This window comes from Filicampus tigris, chromosome 4 (genome assembly GCF_054856515.1).
Source record: "Filicampus tigris isolate MCC_2025a chromosome 4, RoL_Ftig_1.0, whole genome shotgun sequence".
Taxonomy (NCBI): Eukaryota; Metazoa; Chordata; class Actinopteri; order Syngnathiformes; family Syngnathidae; genus Filicampus; species Filicampus tigris.
Genome location: NC_141220.1, coordinates 8,157,036 through 8,174,626, shown reverse-complemented (window position 1 = coordinate 8,174,626; position 17,591 = coordinate 8,157,036). Strand labels below are relative to the sequence as shown.

Sequence of the window (17,591 nt, the reverse complement as noted above, 5' to 3'; positions counted from 1 at the left end):
GTTGAGTATTGTCAACAACTATCATAAAATACTTTTTGAATAAAGTAAGTTTTAAATAATATAAAACATAGGTGCATATGTCATACATAGATCTATCTGATTTTAACAATATTCTATTTAATATTTGATCTTAATTTGAAGGGAAAAACACCAAAATGCCAATAAGCCTAGCAGAGACAGAGTACAGGCGAAGGGTTACAATGACCCAGTGAAATCCAATTATATTATTTAAAACTTACTTTATTCAAAAATAAACATCATATTGTCATTAAAGAAACCATTATGGCACAACCGAAACCTTTCTGTATGTTTCGGTAGTGACTGTTTCGGTTTTAATTTTGCCTTCAAATTAAGATAAAATATGGAAACGAATATAGTTAAAATCAAAAAGATCTATGTATTACATATGTATCTATGTATTATATTATTTAAAACTTACTTTATTCAAAAATAAACATCATATTGTCACTACCAAAACCATTATGTCACTACCGTTTCGGTAGTGACGATTTATGATAGTTTTTGACAATACTCAACAATGCTAGGCGCAACGTGGCTACCACACACAGTTTTGAGCATGTGTACAGAGATAGAAAACAGTACATTTAGCATTAAAATCAAAAGTGATCCACCTCTCCTGATATTACCTGATACCCCCACACGAACACACCAATGTTATGTCATGAACGATAATACACGCTTTACCGTTGACAAAAATAAAAAAAGTAAACCTCATGAAAATTGCCAATGATGCATTACGTTCAATGGATCGGCGACCTCCCCAACATGGCCGCCACGTAGACACGCCGTTTAGCCAGTTACGACAGGAAGTCTTTGCGTCCTAACAGTTTTATATTTGCATTGTGCAGTATTCATTCATTCATTCAATTACACAGAATGGATGAAAGTTCTTTCTTTTCTTTTTTCTAGGATCTTGGCGTTGCTAGATGTATTGCAAATGGTCGTTTTTGAAAACCGAAGCTTTGGAAGTAACAACTTTTTAAAATGTTGCCTCACGTCAGACTCAATTTTACGAAGATAAATGGATGAAGTGAGGAAACAGAATGACGAATATATCATCAAGACGTGCAGCGTGTGGCTGAAAGGTATGAGGTGTGCTTGTTTTGTTTACGTGTACTTGACTGCCTTTGATAGAGTGCTTTTGCAAAGCATGCAGAAGTTACAGCATACACACAACAACAAACGTTCTTTTGGATGTTGGACCCAATCGGGTCGGTAAACGGGACCGAACACGCACAACATGTTTAGAAGTACATTTCAAGGTGGATTTCTGTCTATATTATATAGCATCGGCAGCAAACCTCTTCAGATATGGGATATAAAGGTAGGTGACTGAGAGCTTGAACCCGTTGGTCGTCTCCGTGGGCTGTGCCTGTGGTTTAGTTATTTCCATATTGCCTATTTTTAAACTCCGGCACGTTTTATGACGCCTGTGTTATCTCATTATAGAGCATTATAGAGCATTCAAGTTATCATCTACATGACATTTTATATTCATAAAAACACGCTGTTGTCAAAATTTGTAGATCACTGAGGGTTGGTAAATTGATGAAATACACGTATACACTCATATACACACTCAACTAAAAATACTAATGCAACACATTTTTGCTCCCATTTTTTAACACTGAATTAACTCAAAGGTCTAACACTTTTTCCGAATATACAATATCACCATTTCTCTCAAATATTGTTCACAAACCCGTCTAAGTATGTGATAGTGAGCACTTCTCCTTTGCAGAGATAATCCATCCCACCTCACAGGTGTGCCCTATCAAGATGCTGATTAGAAACCATGATTAGTGCACAGGTGTGCCTTAGACTGCCCACAATAAAAGACCACTCTGAAAAGTGTAGTTTTATCACACAGCACAATGGCACAGATGTCGCAATATTTGAGGGAGCGTTTGATTGGCATGCTGACAGCAGGAATGTCAACCAGAGCTATTGCTCGTGTATTGAATGTTCATTTCTCTACCATAAGTTGTCTCCAAAGGTGTTGCAGAGAATTTGGCAGTACATCCAAGCAGCCTCACAAACGCAGACCATGTGTAACCACACCAAACACAGGCTCTGCACATGCAGCATGTTCACCTCCAAGATCGTCTGAGACCAGGCCCTCGGACAGCTGCTGAAACAATCGGTTTGCCTAAACAAAGAGTTTATGCACAAACTGTCAGAAACCATCTCAGGGAAGCTCATTTACATGCTCGTCGTCCTCATCGGGGTCCTACTCCAGTTCGTCGTTGTAACCGACTTGATTGGGCAATGCTCACATTCGATGGCGTCTTGCAGGTCGCAGAGGTATTCTCTCCATGGATGAATCAGAGTTTACACTTTTCCAGGCAGATGGCAGACAGCGTATGTGGTGTTGTGTGGGTGAGCAGTTTTCTGACGTCAATGTTGTGGATCGAGTGGCCCGTGGTGGTGGGGTTATGGTATGGGAAGGAGTCTGTTATGGACGAACAACACAGGTGCATTTCACTGATGGCATTTTGAATGCACAGAGATACCGTGACCAGGTACTGAGGCCCATTGTTGTGCCATACATCCAAGAACATCACCTCATGTTGCAGCAGAATAATGCACGGCTCCATGTTGCAAGGATCTGTAGACAATTCATAGAAGCGGAAAACGTCCCGTTTCTTGCATGGCCAGCATACTCACCGGACATGTCACCCATTGAGCATGTTTGGGATGCTCTGGATCGGCATATACTACAGCGTGTACTAGTTCCTACCTATATCCAGCCACTTCGCACAGCCTTGTATTGTATTATTTCGGCAAAGGAGAAGTGCTCACTATTACAGATTTAGACTGGTTTGTGAACAATATTTGAGAGAAATTGTGATATTGTGTATGCGGAAAAACAGCAGCGGTGAGGAGGTTGAACATAAATTTGATCCTAAACTAATATTGACTGTGACTGTGTGTTATTAAGATTTGTAATATGCCTAATATATGCAGTGAGTAAAATTATTAAACTTCTTCAAAAATCATTTAGATGAGGATCATGAAATTATCAATTTCCTTGCATATCTGTGTCATTTGTAATGCAGTTACACAATATATACAAGTATGATCATTACTTTTCAGCATGTCTATTTTTTTTGTAATTCTTTTTTTATTCAGTTTTCACAGAGCCAAACCAACAATGTTTGTACATTTCACATATTTATGTCACGAAGATTCTCTTGATCCCTTATTCAACTCTACTAAGTTCAAGGTATTAAGGATCTTGTTATTCTCTTACATGTCATTACAATCGAAACACTCAAGATACAGAAAATTAAACTTTGGGGTGTAACCATATATAGTCCTCAAAATATTTTCAATAAAAAGTTGATTGAAAAAACAAACAAACAGATGGTCATATAAATGACTGTCTGTTCACAGAAACATTTCAGCCACTTTTCCCATCTTTTGTAGAACATCTCCTTTTGAAGCCTCAGATGAAAAGTTATTCTTTCCATCTTAAATATCTCATAGACAATGTCTATCCATTCACCGACAGTTGGCTTTCCTGCCTGCAGTGCTCAATATCTGAAATAAATATTTATCATGACAAGACACATTCTTAGCCCAATACCTCTGACTTTAACTCCTTCTTGTCACTTATTTGAGTCGTTGTGGGCAAATTTAATCTTTGATGTCGGGAGGGCGTTTTCTAGGCAGCCATTTCATTGCTCGCCAAAGCGGAAGTCAATACGTGTCTGTTTTATGTCAATGAGAAGCTATTAAACATCTCTTGCTAAATAAAGAAGTTAAACTCTTGTCATTCCTCAAGATCGTTGAGCCTAATTGGAGCCTTGCACGTGCACTAAAACATACTACTACATTTTTTGTGTTTCACAGGTGAAGAATGGTCATATCAAACGAGTTACAGACAATGACATCAATTCACTTGTGTTGGAGGTGGAGGGTTCAAATGTCAGGTGAGTTTGATGTTTTAACTCAAATCTTCAGAAACTGTACAACTACTAAACATTTGTCACCTTTGCCATCATTGTGTCACCACTTCCCCTGTGCGCCTTCTACAGTACCAACTACATCACGTGTCCCGCTGACCCCAGGCAGACACTTGGTATCAAAATGCCTTTTCTTGTGATGATCGTCAAGAAAACCAGGAAATATTTCAGCTTTGAAGTCCAGGCACTGAAACATGCACTTAACACGTGTTAATCATATACAGTAACTATTGCCATTCATGGTGAGCCATACTCTCTTGGTCTACTCCCCTTTCCACTTTCAGGTGTTAGATGATCAGAATTTACGGCGGCGGTTTCGGGCAAGTAATCACCACAGCAAGACGCAAGTGAATTCATTCATGTGCACTATGCCAATTAGTGTTGATGACCGCTGGAACCAGTTTCAGTTCAACTTGGCAGACATCACCAGGAGGGCTTATGGAACCAGTTATGTGGAGACGCAGCGTGTGCAGGTATGTGTGGGTATGGACAGCAGAGGAAAGTGATCACTAAATGTTACTGAAGGACCCACAGAAAACAATAGAAATTATCCAGGAAATAATCCATATGGGGTCCAAGTATCGCCACCTTACTAATATTTTAATTCATCCAAGTCTATAAAACGGCTAACAACTGACAATATTAAAACGTAAAACACACTGCAACTTGAATAAAGAATGACAGGCAAGATGCAAAGGCGATAGACATTTAAACATGCTCAAAACTTCTTTTTTTTAACATTCTTGATTGCCTAATGTATAAAAATAATTGAACCATTTAATAACATAACAACAAAATACAACACAAATGCTGACACCAGGTCTTACTGTTTGAGTGTGAGCTGCTGTGCATAACTTCTGGGGTGTAGTCTACTCTTATCACACTCACACCCTTTGTTGAGGTTGGTCCTTTTGGAACAGGTGTGGCCAAATACAGTCACAAGAAAAAGTATGTGAACCGTTTGGAATTTTGCATGAATCCAAATCTAATACTCATCAGAGGACTGCTGCATACTGAGTGATGCGGCGGAACTCCACCGAACACCCGAGCAGTGTGCAGGGTTCTGCCACAAGATTTCATCGGTGGATGAGTTTCGGCCAGTTTTGCGCGCAATGTGGCAACATTGCAAATTATAGCCAATCGAAATGCACAAAGGCTTTTACACAGGCGAAAAATCAATTTCCTGGTTGAAAATGAGTAAGACACAGCAGCCAGCTTTGTGCCACCAAGCGATTGAAATACAGTATGTACGGTACGGTACACATACAGTACATTGTGTTTTACAACAATATTCAGCCATATTTACAATTTCATATGTATCTGTGGATGAAATAGCGAAGCTTGTGCTGAAAAGATATGCAAGCGGCGTACGCACTGCACCGGTTACATTCAAGTGAATGGGAGCGAGCCCCACCTTTCAATATGTCGTCATTTTTCATCTTTAGTCTTGCCCACATCTTATATCTGTAGCAACCTGCATCTTCTTTGACTGACTCTTATCTTTTTATGCATAAAATAAATTATGCAGTAATACAGGAAGCTAGGCCATTTTTTTCCCAAACAATTCAATCACTGGTGGAAATTGAAACACTTGAATGTTGACTTTTTAGACAGTACTTGGCATATATAACATTAGAAATTGGATACTGCCCAGTGATTCCTTTGCGTGAGTCCAAAATTTCAAGACGTCAGAAACACAAGAAGACTCTTCTTACAAACCATAATTACGATGCGGCCCGCGATAAAAATGAGTTTGACACCCCTGTTGTAAGGCAACACAGGTACAGAAACAACAAAGTTACAATAAATAAAATAATCAACTAACCTCGTTAAGTTTATTTTTATGAGATTACATGCTGAAATTCTGCGAGTTGTTTCATCTGATCTGAGGTAAGGACAAGGGGAAGTCATACGGAGCTGAGGTTCATCGATAATTGTTCCTGGCCACGTTTGCCAGCGTGAGGGATCCCTCTCACCCGATTGATTCGGAAGGACGGTTGCCCCGGGTGACGGTTGCCCCCAGTGTACACTGTAAAACTATTTTTTTTTAAATGTTTTCACGGTAAAACGCCGGCAGCTGTGGTTGCTGAAGTTACCGTTAAAATACGGTAATACATTTCAACATTTACGGTACAAAATGTACTGTTTATTTTACACTTAAAAAATGTAGTTAATTCAAGATTTTACCGTAAAAAAGGCTTTATATTTTTTTTAAAACTATGTTTTACCAGAACATTTCCATTAAACAAATATTATTTCTATGGTAAATGGGCTGTCACTTGTATAGCGCTTTTCTACTTTCGATACTCAAATCGCTTCACACACGGTACCTCATTTGCCTACTGATGGCGTAAGCATCATGAAGGCAGTTTCAATGTTTTTGTGTTTTCAGAATATTTTGGTTAAACTTTAGGATATTCGACTGTGGTTCCACTGTGAACAATATGAACTAATTAACCTACTTGATAACCTGATGGGGACGGTTGAGTTAGGACTTTGTTGTACCTCAGGATTAAATTTCCTTCATCTTGCACTCCCTGCCCATGCATTTCTTTTTTTTCCCTCAGCTGAGGTGCCCTTGAGGAAGGCACCTGGATCTCTCAATAACTCAAATGGGTCAAGGAGCAAGATGAGAAATTCACTTTAATGTGTGCTTGGAAGAAAAACACATGACAGTAGTAAACTTGAACCTGTACAACCTATCTAAAAAAATCTGTCTGTTCTATCATGATATGTTTTCTTTCAGATTCATGCTAATTGTCGTATTAGGAGGGTATATTTCACCGATAAACAATACACGGAAGATGAGCTGCCACCTGAGTTTAAACTGGTTATTCCTGTCAAGAAACAGGATGCAAGGTGGGGAGGAAATGATGGACATTTGGGTAATTATATTTTTAAAACTTTTGTTTCTTTTGTCGCAGCAAAAAAGGAGGTTCAAGACCTACTGCATCCCGACAGACCTGAAGCAAGTTTGAGCACACCAATGTTTTGCGTAGCCGTAAGGTTAACTTTGAATATCTGTCATATTCACAGTTGAAAATATAAGATGTTTTTTTTTAGTTGTCATTTATTTATTTATGTATCTATTTATTTATTTATTTATTTATTAAATGTATTTATTTTTAAAACAAGTCTCACCTGTATGATTTATTTACATTATGAATCAATGTAATACGCAAGTTTTGTTAATTATAAAATTGGGAACGCGACTACCGGTATGTACGAAAATGAAGTTCTCACCCAACAAAGTTCACTAGCAGCATAAATGCTGGAAGACTAAGCTAAACACGAACAGTACTTATATTCATACACATATACAAATTGGCCTATATGCATATATCTATATTAACATATATTAATACATATATACAATGGCATAATCAGAGCACTTGACCCTTTTTTGCCAATCTGGCCGCGACCCTCCACCCTTGACCTGGGTACCCTTCCGGCCTTGACCCCCACCCTTATTCATAAAAATTATCACCCCCGGCCCCAAAAGAAATGATTTAAAGACCATTAGCTGGCTAATTTACTATTCAAACCCGCCTTGGACACGATTCAAACGCGCCGCTAGTACTTACCAAACTGCACGTGCTTACTTCCATTGTGAGCCCCGGGGTTGGTTTTGTCATAATGTATAATTATTTGGGTCCAACAGACTGCATGAAGTCGCAGTCAACAAGTTACTTATTTATTTTCCACACTTCCCGGCCTTCAAAATAAAAGCATGCCAGCAAACCACTACACAGCAGGTTTGCTACGGCGTATTTCCGGAAGTAGGGAAGACGCCAGAAGAAGTGTATGAACTTCACCTTGATGTGTCAGCGTCATCCTTGAGTGCTGCGCGCAGCTTGACACGACCCATGGACACAAGTTGTTTTGAAACGGTTTCGTTCCAAGTTGGGGGGCGTCGCTTCAAAAAGTCAGCGACAACAATGGATATCGTGCCTGCTACAATCATAAAGCGACCGAGATGACTAGACGATGCATTTAATTGTATTGCGAAAAAGATCTGGAAGGTGGCTGCAAAGGGGGAACGTGGGTGAGTAGCTTCTTTACACACACATATGTGACATAACACCCATGCCGCTGCCAAACTAGTTTGCTTTGCAGCAGCAACGAGTTGCGTGGTGGGAAACAACATGTGACATAATGTACCGATCAGAGCAGCAACAATTCCTGATGTGTGCGTCGCATATGTTGCAGACCTGTCGCGAACAGCACAATGCGTCGGTCATGTGAATCAATGCGGCAGTTGTCGCTCGTGCCGACGCAGGAGTAGAAAGAAGCCTAAAAAGAAGCCTTTCACCGAGTAGGCTGAGATGAAATTTGGCCGCCTCGCGAGCACGTCACACGCATGAGGGACGATTAGTGGGCCGGACTAAAATCCACTTCCGGCCATGCTCAGTCGAGCCCTTTTTAAAAATTTGTCAGCCCCCTCACCCTGCCCCAAAAATGGGCATCCGGCCGGGCCGGAGCGTCCGACCGGTCCGGCCCCGGGACGGACTGCCCAGCTCTGTATATTATACACGAGCTAGTGAAAATAAATGTATATAAATTGATAGCAAATCTAATAATGCATGGGCGCTCCAGGATTTTTTCTCTCTCCCGGGGCTAAATGGGGACTACACCGATAAATGGGGGGCTGAGAAGATAATTGATGAATATATCTTAGAACATCACAAAAGCCTGGAGGCGCTTAACTGGGGCTACACAGATTTCTGTGTAGCACCATCCCTGATCCAAAGTGATTATTTAGGGGGATAAAACAAACTAGTGTATGTATAGCATTCATCAAATAAAGCGTAACTTTTATTTATCCATTCATTTATAACGCTTTTGAACACAAGTTTATGCGCAGGTTGTTCCTTTCATGAATCATAACCTATAACGTAGAAATCTGTGAAACCTGCGGTCATTTTGCTACGCTCAAAGTGCGTTCACCGAGCCTACACGGTACCTGAACGCACCACGCTTGGCACCAGTGAGCAGGCGCGCCACTGGCTCATCTCTCGCGAGGAACGACGCCGTTATCGGAACCTCGACAAACAACACGAGAATTCATCATTCACACGGTAATATAAGCCGATCCTTGACTGTGAATGCCTTGTTTGCCAGTAGTGAGGGAATTAATCAGTTTAAAACAAGATTTCATCGTTATTTCCCCGCGAAGGTTTACAACAGTCGTACGTTTTTGTGGCCTTTAGGCCCAACTAGCATGCTAACCACTTGGCTAGCTTATAGGACTATTTGCATCAGCTTTAACGTTAGCACACGACTTCCTAGCTAACGTTTGCTAACATTTACGTAGAGGCTGTCCAATATAGACCGACGGTTTATGCCGTAATAAGTAGTTCGCGCTTAACAAGTCGTTCTTCTTGCACTATTCTCATTTATTTTAATATATAGGTGAGGAAATTCGTTCACAAATAGCTTGGCATTCCGAAAAATGTGCCAATCTTGGTTTTGATCAAAGCTAATGAGACTGTACCAGAATAACATCCTTAATGTGAAAGGAATACAAAGTATCGTTCGTATTTCAAGCCTACCAAGACTGCTACGTGCAGACACTGAAAGCTCAAACATGCTCATGTCGTCATTGGCTCGAGTGCGTCAAAAAAGACAGAATAAGTTCGAGTAATGATTGATATAAAATTCGGATTCAACTCAGAGGATATCATGGTACGCAGTTCAAATAAACGGGAGTGTTTTCCTCACCTGCTGTGAATGTATCGTTTTCATTTATCATTTGCAGTTCACTATATTCCACGAGCAACAATTGAGCATGTCACGTGGTATTTTTGTGTACAAACAAATTAAACATGTAATCACGATGCAGTATTGGATTACATTTCTAATTGATATAAATGTTACGACAGAGATGCAAGTTTTCATGTATGCAATCATACTTTTGCTACTGTCTTGTTTTGGTTTTGGCCTTTATACTAAAACAATTGTTACAAGAGGTGTCATAAAAGATAGATTTCAAACTTCATACTGTGAGTGTATGGGCCAGACTATCAACCAGCACGTCAACAAAGAGTTGCTGTGGCCATGAGAACTCGTGGCAGTTTCTCAAATTGCCCCAAGTATCTGATAGTTCCTGGCAACCTCCGTGCTCACTCCAACCTGGCTCGTGTTAATTACCCCCCCCCCCATACTCTTTCCCAGGCTCAATGGGGTCAATACACAGTCCCGTTTTGAAGACACGGTTGACAATGATGGATGTGATGATGAAGCTGCAAATGATCCCGCAAGAATCCTTCCAGGGGTGCGAGAAGGTGTGGTAGAGAAGGATGGAAAAGTGCATTAGACTCCAGGGGGGTCACTTTGTAGGATACAACTTTTAGTTTGGATTTGAAATGCATATTTTGTGACACCAGTCTGGACTCCTGGAAGTTTTCTGATACAACTCGTACTCACTATGATCCCGCATTGAGAAATTCCACTCACACTATGCTATTTATGTTGCACACCATGCAGAAAAAACAGATCACACACACATGTAGACATGCAGGGAGTGATGATGAGCAATAAGAGTATGCAACAGTGGAGGGTCAGGTCAGTCCGTTTCTCAAGGGCAGTTCGACATCAGCATCTCCAACAATAGTTTCTATTTTCAGGTGTCCGCAGCGGGACTGGAACTATGACCCGCTGGTTTCAAAGACTAAGTGTTCATAACTGAGCTACTACAGGAATACAAGATAATAAAAGTATCATAATTGCACTGTGTAGGTGCATCTTCATTCCTTTTTTGTGGAAAGATGGCCACATGAAATATGGCGGTATCACTTAAAAATATACTGAAATGTTGAACAGTTCACTGTATTCCAAATCTTTGGAATACCCTCCACTTTCAGTAGCCCTTCTCATTCAGTTCAAAGGTAAGTAAGCTGAGTTTGATATTTGAAATTGACGGAGACTGGACTGGTCACCGGTCAATTACAGAGTACATATAGACAAACGGCATTCAGTCATTTACACCTTTGGGTATCAATTAAACCAGTGCGTCTCAATGATCTTTTTGCAAAGCCCCCCTAGGAAAGAAAATATTTTGCGCCACGATGACTATAAATAAGATCATTATCTATAAACATTGTATAAGTATACTTAAAATATTATCCTTTTTAAAAATAACAAAAGAACAAAGAATATAAATCAACTTTCAACAAATATTAACTTTATTTTGCCACACAGAAACCCTGTTAGACTAAAACTGAAAAAAAGTGCATCAAAGTGCCTGAAATAAAAAATATGTCAATCCTTATTCAAACTAGAAACATTTTTGACCAACTGAATCATTTGATGCTGAGAAAAACAATTCAATCAATTAATAATATTACATGTAAATTGATCTGGAACATTAACACAGGAGCACCAATATATTCAACATTTTAGTCTGAAGAAAAATGTATCAAACAATCCATCCAGATGTTTTTTTCTAATCACATTAATGAAGTAATCATTAATGGATACAATGAGCACGTTTTGTGGAGCACAGCTTTTCATAGCGAAGTTACTGAGTAAAGACATCGGTCTTTCCTCGTCTTCCACCCTAGTCACAGTGAAGCCAAGCGGTAGATAAATTGCTTCACATTTCCTCTACTTAGCTTTTGGAAGACTTTCATTTGTCTCTTTACCTCTGTCTCTCTCTGCCTTTCTTTTCGTTACTGTTAAATATATTTCTCCATGGTGTCTCTGAGGGGTTTGTTTACAGCAATTTAAAACGTTTTAAACTTCTGCCCATACTTTGACAATAAGAGTGCCACTGCACCACCTGCTGCCGTGGATGTGCAATTACACTTTACACGGCAAAAGCAAAGCCTATTCCCCAGGGTTATACGCCCGCCCCTCGCCCTCACGGCATCGCCCCTCGCCCTCACGGCATCGCATCGTGCCCCCCAAGGGTAAATCATCATGCAGAGACTGTTTTATTACTCGATTTTATAAAGCACAATATTATAGAGTGCTATTTTCCTTATTGAAAAAAACAACTTTTTTGGGGGGGTCAAGGTGGAAGCTGGTACAGATTAATAGCATTTCCATTCATGTCAATTGAAAACGATGATTTGAGATACCTACCAGTGTTTTGAGTTACGAGTCGACCATGGTCACGGTAAACCTCTATCTCAAGGCACCACTGTATCTTAATTTCATGCTTTTTAATGTAAAGCATGGGTTTTCACATTTAGTGAGCTATTCAAAGGTACAATTTTATTTTTTTGTGAAAAAATTGGAAGACATCCTTTTGATGGCCGATGGGGATCATTTGCATCAAACATTATTCCAAGGTCCAAATAGCACATTTATTTGTATAATTAAGTGTATAGCATCAACAGCAAACAACTTCTGCTCAATAAAGAAAGTTCCTTCGATGACTTGAGCATAATTGTAGCCTTGGTGTTTGTAAATTTTGTTATAGTCTTGAAAGGTTCCGAAAGAGAGAAGAAAAAACACTCTTTGCTTTGGAAGAATGACAATGACATTCCAATAAACTGAAGCCCTCATTCAGTGGGCAACCGCCAGTAGACAACAGCACAGGATATGGTGATCACAGACGCCTCATTTACACAGAGATATTGCAAAAGTGCAGGCAGAGAGCCAAATCAGAATCATGTATCCGCATGAGCCTTTTATACCGAATTCAGCAAATCAGGATAGGGATGCAGCTGCATCTGCTTTCACACAGGGGCACAGCATCAATCAGATAACACTAATTTAGATGTGTGAAAACTTCAGCATTATGTGTCACGTGGTGTGAAATACTTGCAGAATTGTAGAATTATCTGTAAAAGCATGGCGCATATCCAATTTATTTCCTTGAATTCTCATCCACTTTCTTAGAAACTTTCAAACATCCAACTCAATTCCTGAAATGTAGCCACCCATGTACATAGTATGCAACTTTGAAATTCTATCAGTCCATGAGCTGCTGTTCTGTGAGTGTAGAAAAGTGTGATGTTGAGACGGTTCGTACAAGCTACGTGTTAAAAGGCTTATTTCATCTTATTCTAGCTCTGAGCTATGTCCGAAGAGGAATTGGAAGAAATTGTCCAAATAACAGTGGAAGACTTTGGCCCAGGGGGCCGAACAGGTAAGACTCATTGAGAGCGATTTGTAAAGACGTTCGCATTCTTTTGACCTGTGCTTGATAGTCAAAGTGTGTCTTTTTGAATCATAGCAAACATGCTGGAAAATCAAGGACAAAATGAGGCGAGTCCTCAGAAGAAAAAGAGAAAGTTAAGTAACAGCCAAGAGAACAGCAGCAGCAACAACCAGGACATAGGTTATATTAAGGTAAGCTTTGCTATAATATAATGGACACTGTTCAAAGCCGGCTTTTTACTGCATACTTTATAGTTTTTACATTCGGGAACCACTGACACATTTGTATTGGAACAACCTTCTTCTCAGAACATGATGGTCTCATTCACTGCATCAGTCAGCCAGCGATTGGAAAGCATTGAATCCAAGCTGCAGGCTCTGGACGCCACATGTAAGGCTCTAGCACAAAAGCTGGATAGTATGGTGCCTTGTGCCAAGAATTCTATCCAAGTTCCTATGGTTGCTGGGTCACCCCAGGGTGCCACTCAGACTTGGAATAAAGTGCGATGGTAAGCATCATGGATTTGTGGAAGGCACACTAATGTAATTTGAGTTAGGTCCTATTCATATTAGATGGCGATTTCTAATGTATCAACTTAACACTGGTTTCTCTGCTTCTTCCCATGTAGTGTTGTTCCACAAACAAATGTGATCGTTAGCAGTGAATCCATGAAGCAGGAAGATCCCTCGCTAGAAAACCTGCTTAGCAAGTGAGTTGCTTGTAGTCTTATGCTGCATTGGAAGCTGCTCGTAAGTACCATCATTTCACAAGAATCACATGCACGCTGTGCATGTGCACCTGGCACTGATCGAATGTGGGCCTCAACTTTGTTAAAAATAAATGAAGAGTTGCCTCAGTGCAGTATATTGAGTAATATTAATTCAGAAAAGTTGATAGAAATGCAATTTGTAGGTAAGTTCAGAGGAGTTCATCCAAAAATCACCGGTCAGCATCTCTATTTAATGGGGCAGTGTGTCGAATGTTTTGATTTGTCAAAGTTCATTCATTTAAAAAAACAAAAACAAAAAAAAAACACTATTCATTTCAATAATATTCAAAAACATATTGTACCACATCAATGTATTTTTTAAATGTAATTGTAGGTGACCTAATCATTAATTAAATTACATAGGGCGTGCCTCCCCTACATGTGGTTCCCATGTTTCACCACCATTTTTCTGCTACAGATACCCGAAGGAGACAAACTTGGCGAACGTAGTTCCTCAAAATTCTGACTACAGCATATGTACCAAATGCAATTCACTTACTTTGTCACTTAGGTGAATACTGGAAGTCGTTTATGATCAGTGATGGCAATTCTGTCCCAGGGACAGAACGGATCCTCTGTCCATCCCTGTAATTGTCCCTAACCGGGTCAAATACCGACCTACATGTTGTATTGGGTTCTTTTAAAAAGCAAGACCACTGTTCTCTTCTGCGATACCAGCTGCCATTACTAACTGCCTGCACAACACTTTTCATGTGCCTTCCCTGCAGTAATATTGCACAGGCCTATGCCTTGCCTCTAGTGGTTCAACACATTTAATACCATTTAATTTAATGACATGGATTACGCCATGTCAGTCACTGACAAGTGACAGAAACCTGCCCAGCCTGTCTTGTGTGTGAAATTCGGGATATGGTCATTTTTGGTCATAGGAAAAAAGTGGATAGCGATTTTGTTTTGTTAACTAACTGTTAGCATTTAGTACATACCTTATTCCTTTGCATGCAAAGTATATCCTTGTCTGGGATATCTCTAGAGCGGAAAAAACTCTGCCAGCTCCGACGTAAACTTAAACAACCCGGAAGCGGAAGTCTTTCGTGTGTATGTGTGTGTCATCTTGCACACTGCTTATCCTGTACAGGGTCGCTGGGAGGTGCAGTAGCAACTCAGGCAAGTGTACCTCTAAACCAACAGCGACCGGAAGTCTTTCCTAAAATAATGTTGCGTTATTTTGCAATAATTATTTTAATGTGAAAGAATGCAATAAAAACTGAAAACGTATTGCGTTACAACGCAAAAGTTTTGCAATAAATCGCAATAGTATTCCATTATAAAGCAATCTTAAATATTCTCTTGATGTCCCCTGGCGGGCTCCGGTCTAGTGACTGTTTGTTTTTACATGCTATCTTGGTTAAGCAGTTGTAAACAATTCAATCCACCCACGATATTCCCAGCCAGTAAGTGGGTGTGCATAGGAAATTAGCCAGCTAATGAGGTTTAATGTTTATGAGTGGACGAACGCTTTTTTTGGGGGGGGGGGTGATGAAGGCGACTGACTGAATGTAAGGACGCAAGGGTTTTATAAGGACAAGTACGGACGGGGTCGGAGGACAATTCTTTTTATCAATAAGGACAGAGGGACGATGACGAAAGGATGGCCAGGTCACGGACAGGAGGACGAACTGGCAAAATAGGGTAAAGTGCCCAACTCTGTTCCTGACGACATTTTGGTTGGACCTCTGCTGAAGAAATTGGTAGTAGGCTTGCAAAGTGTGGCCTGAGGCAACGTGCGTCAAGCTTAGGACATTGTATTCTATTAGTTCACCACTAGATGGCACTAAATTCTACACACTGTACCTTTAAACCAGGGGTGTCCAAACTTTTTTTTCTCCAAGAGACATAAGGAAAAAATCAAAGGAGGCATGGGCTGCTTTGACACCTTTCATTTAACGCTAAACCAATCCTTCTGTGTAACGATATGTAAAGCGATAATATACATATTTTTATTTATAAAGTATGGTTGAAAAAAACCAACCCAACAGCTAGGTAATAAAGCAAAACATCAATGATTTTTCAAGATTTGGGGGTGGATGGTCTCTCTATGGAATGATGTCTGATTGGTTGAAAACAAGGAAGTGAGAGATGAGAACACACTCCTTCTCTTCCCCTGCCTTGCCACTCAGTGTAGAAGGTAAGTAACATAGCACAATGCAGGTAAACAACACTGGCTGTGTCAAATGTTATTTTAGTCTTTGTTGCGAGCAGCTAAAAATGGATGGCCGTAGTTTAGACTTTGAACACCCCTGATTTAAGCCATGCAAACTTTTTTGTTTTTTGACCCTGCACCCTAAAATAAATTGGAATCAATAATTTTTGGAACCAGAATTGAAACAAGGAACCAAAATTGCTCAAATTCAAACGTTGCCCTACCCTACCTGTGAGCAGAGTTTGGATAAATTGTATAGTAGAATGGATGGATTGTTACAGCGGGCTTCATTAGTATTTTACATTTATACACATGTATGTCTGACCTGCCTCACAAAAAATGTGTCTCTTTGTAGCACGGTGGCAAAGAGGCGCCAAAACACAATCCTAGTGAAGGTGCCAGGCCCCGAGGAGAGTCAGGAGGAAGTGGAGAGCGGCTCTGAGGCGAGTGACACTGTTTCCAATGGTGGCCATCCCAACAATGCTCAAAACGGACAAAATGTCACACTCATCACACTCAACTCAGAGGGTAAGACGTCACAGCTTCGCCTGGGACACATACATGTAAAATACAGTATTTAGCAGTATGATCACGTTCAAGTAGCCATTCATAAACTTTGTCTGATACTCTGATATTTCAAATGTGCTGGTTTCAGTCATCCCAAATCAACACTAGAGCAGCTATTTATGTTCTGGTTTTGCTCTCGTAATAGTTACAGATAGGTGGCTAAATATACAACAGACAAATCATATCACATAGGACTACATTTCAATGCAGTGTGTGCTCGTATTGCCATCTGTGTCAACTCTTGTTAAGAGCACCCTACTGTCAAACCAGAAAAAGGTCTGTTGATTTATTGAATACAAATCCATGTAAACTGTGTATTATCATATTTTATTGAGGAATAAGTTACCTTTGCCAAAGGCATTGACCAAAGGCAGCTCCATCCCATGACAGACCTTGGCCTTTAGGGTTGTTGGTAACAGCCAGGATCATCCTTTTTATTTTTTATTTTGGACTAGGTTGCTTCCATTTCTTCCAAAAAAAAGACCTGAATTATGGATTTGTTTCACGACAAAACAAATTTCCACTGAGATGACCAGATGTCTCAGAGGCTGGGAAGTAGTCGACAGGATGTCTGGACTCAGTCGTGTTTTACCTGGCATTTGTGGATGTAACTACTTATTCTAGTTATAGTCAACATTTTGCCAAAGTAACCATGAGCCCATGTGGTTGTATCAGCTAAGGATGAATGATGAATTTTGATGCAGCGCCATTTCAGAGATTGGCTATCACAGATCACAGTTTATTTTCAGATTGGGTCCGTGTGCATTTACACACCGAAACGCCACCAGATTACTTTAATGTTATTATATTAATCATTAGAGGATGAAATATACCAAATCATCCCTGTCTCACGTTGAGGAACACAAAATGTTTTCAAGAACTTTGCAATGATATTTTTGCTTGTGTAATATCATTGATTATAAAACTTGTTCCCATGCCTTTTTATTTTTTATTTGCTTTAGTATCATAGGAAAGTATCATCTTAAAAACTGT

The 17,591-nt window shown here is 39.9% G+C and overlaps 2 protein-coding genes across 6 annotated transcripts in view; both read left to right on the top strand.

Annotated features, from left to right (window-relative positions):
- The first annotated feature begins 1,185 nt into the window (after positions 1-1,185).
- On the top strand, positions 1,186-7,046 carry LOC147148378 (cilia- and flagella-associated protein 20-like). 2 transcript variants are annotated; one of them, XM_086028530.1, is made up of 6 exons: positions 1,186-1,345; positions 3,877-3,956; positions 4,062-4,173; positions 4,274-4,462; positions 6,736-6,848; positions 6,914-7,046. In XM_086028530.1, exons 1-6 carry the CDS (start codon positions 1,262-1,264, stop codon positions 6,954-6,956), a joined length of 621 nt encoding a protein of 206 aa, XP_085884656.1. In that variant the 5' UTR covers positions 1,186-1,261; the 3' UTR covers positions 6,957-7,046. The 2 variants fall into 2 exon arrangements, with proteins under 2 accessions (XP_085884656.1, XP_085884657.1); XM_086028531.1 differs by lacking the exon at positions 6,736-6,848 and having other exon boundaries at positions 6,914-7,023.
- Positions 7,047-8,929: 1,883 nt separating this feature from the next.
- banp (BTG3 associated nuclear protein) overlaps positions 8,930-17,591 on the top strand; it is a 51,239-nt gene continuing 42,577 nt past the window's right edge. For 3 of the 4 annotated variants that reach the window (XR_015086653.1, XM_086029452.1, XM_086029455.1), the window contains exons 1-6: positions 8,930-9,067; positions 13,008-13,086; positions 13,174-13,289; positions 13,407-13,606; positions 13,727-13,807; positions 16,387-16,559. Coding sequence is in view for 3 of the 4 variants with exons in the window: in XM_086029452.1 (XP_085885578.1) it covers positions 13,017-13,086; positions 13,174-13,289; positions 13,407-13,606; positions 13,727-13,807; positions 16,387-16,559 (640 nt within the window). In the remaining variant the exon portion in view is untranslated. Of the gene's footprint in view, positions 9,068-10,162; positions 10,274-13,007; positions 13,087-13,173; positions 13,290-13,406; positions 13,607-13,726; positions 13,808-16,386; positions 16,560-17,591 lie in introns of those variants that run through there. The other variant, XM_086029454.1, reaches the window with a different exon arrangement.

Excerpts from the sequence above, each read along its gene's own strand:
- LOC147148378 (XM_086028530.1), top strand. The coding sequence starts at position 1,262 with ATGTTTAGAAGTACATTTCAAGGTGGATTTCTGTCTATATTATATAGC. Across the intron at positions 1,346-3,876 it reads TTCAGATATGGGATATAAAG|GTGAAGAATGGTCATATCAA; the intron begins GTAGGTGACTGA and ends TGTGTTTCACAG. Across the intron at positions 4,174-4,273 it reads ATTTCAGCTTTGAAGTCCAG|GTGTTAGATGATCAGAATTT; the intron begins GCACTGAAACAT and ends TTCCACTTTCAG.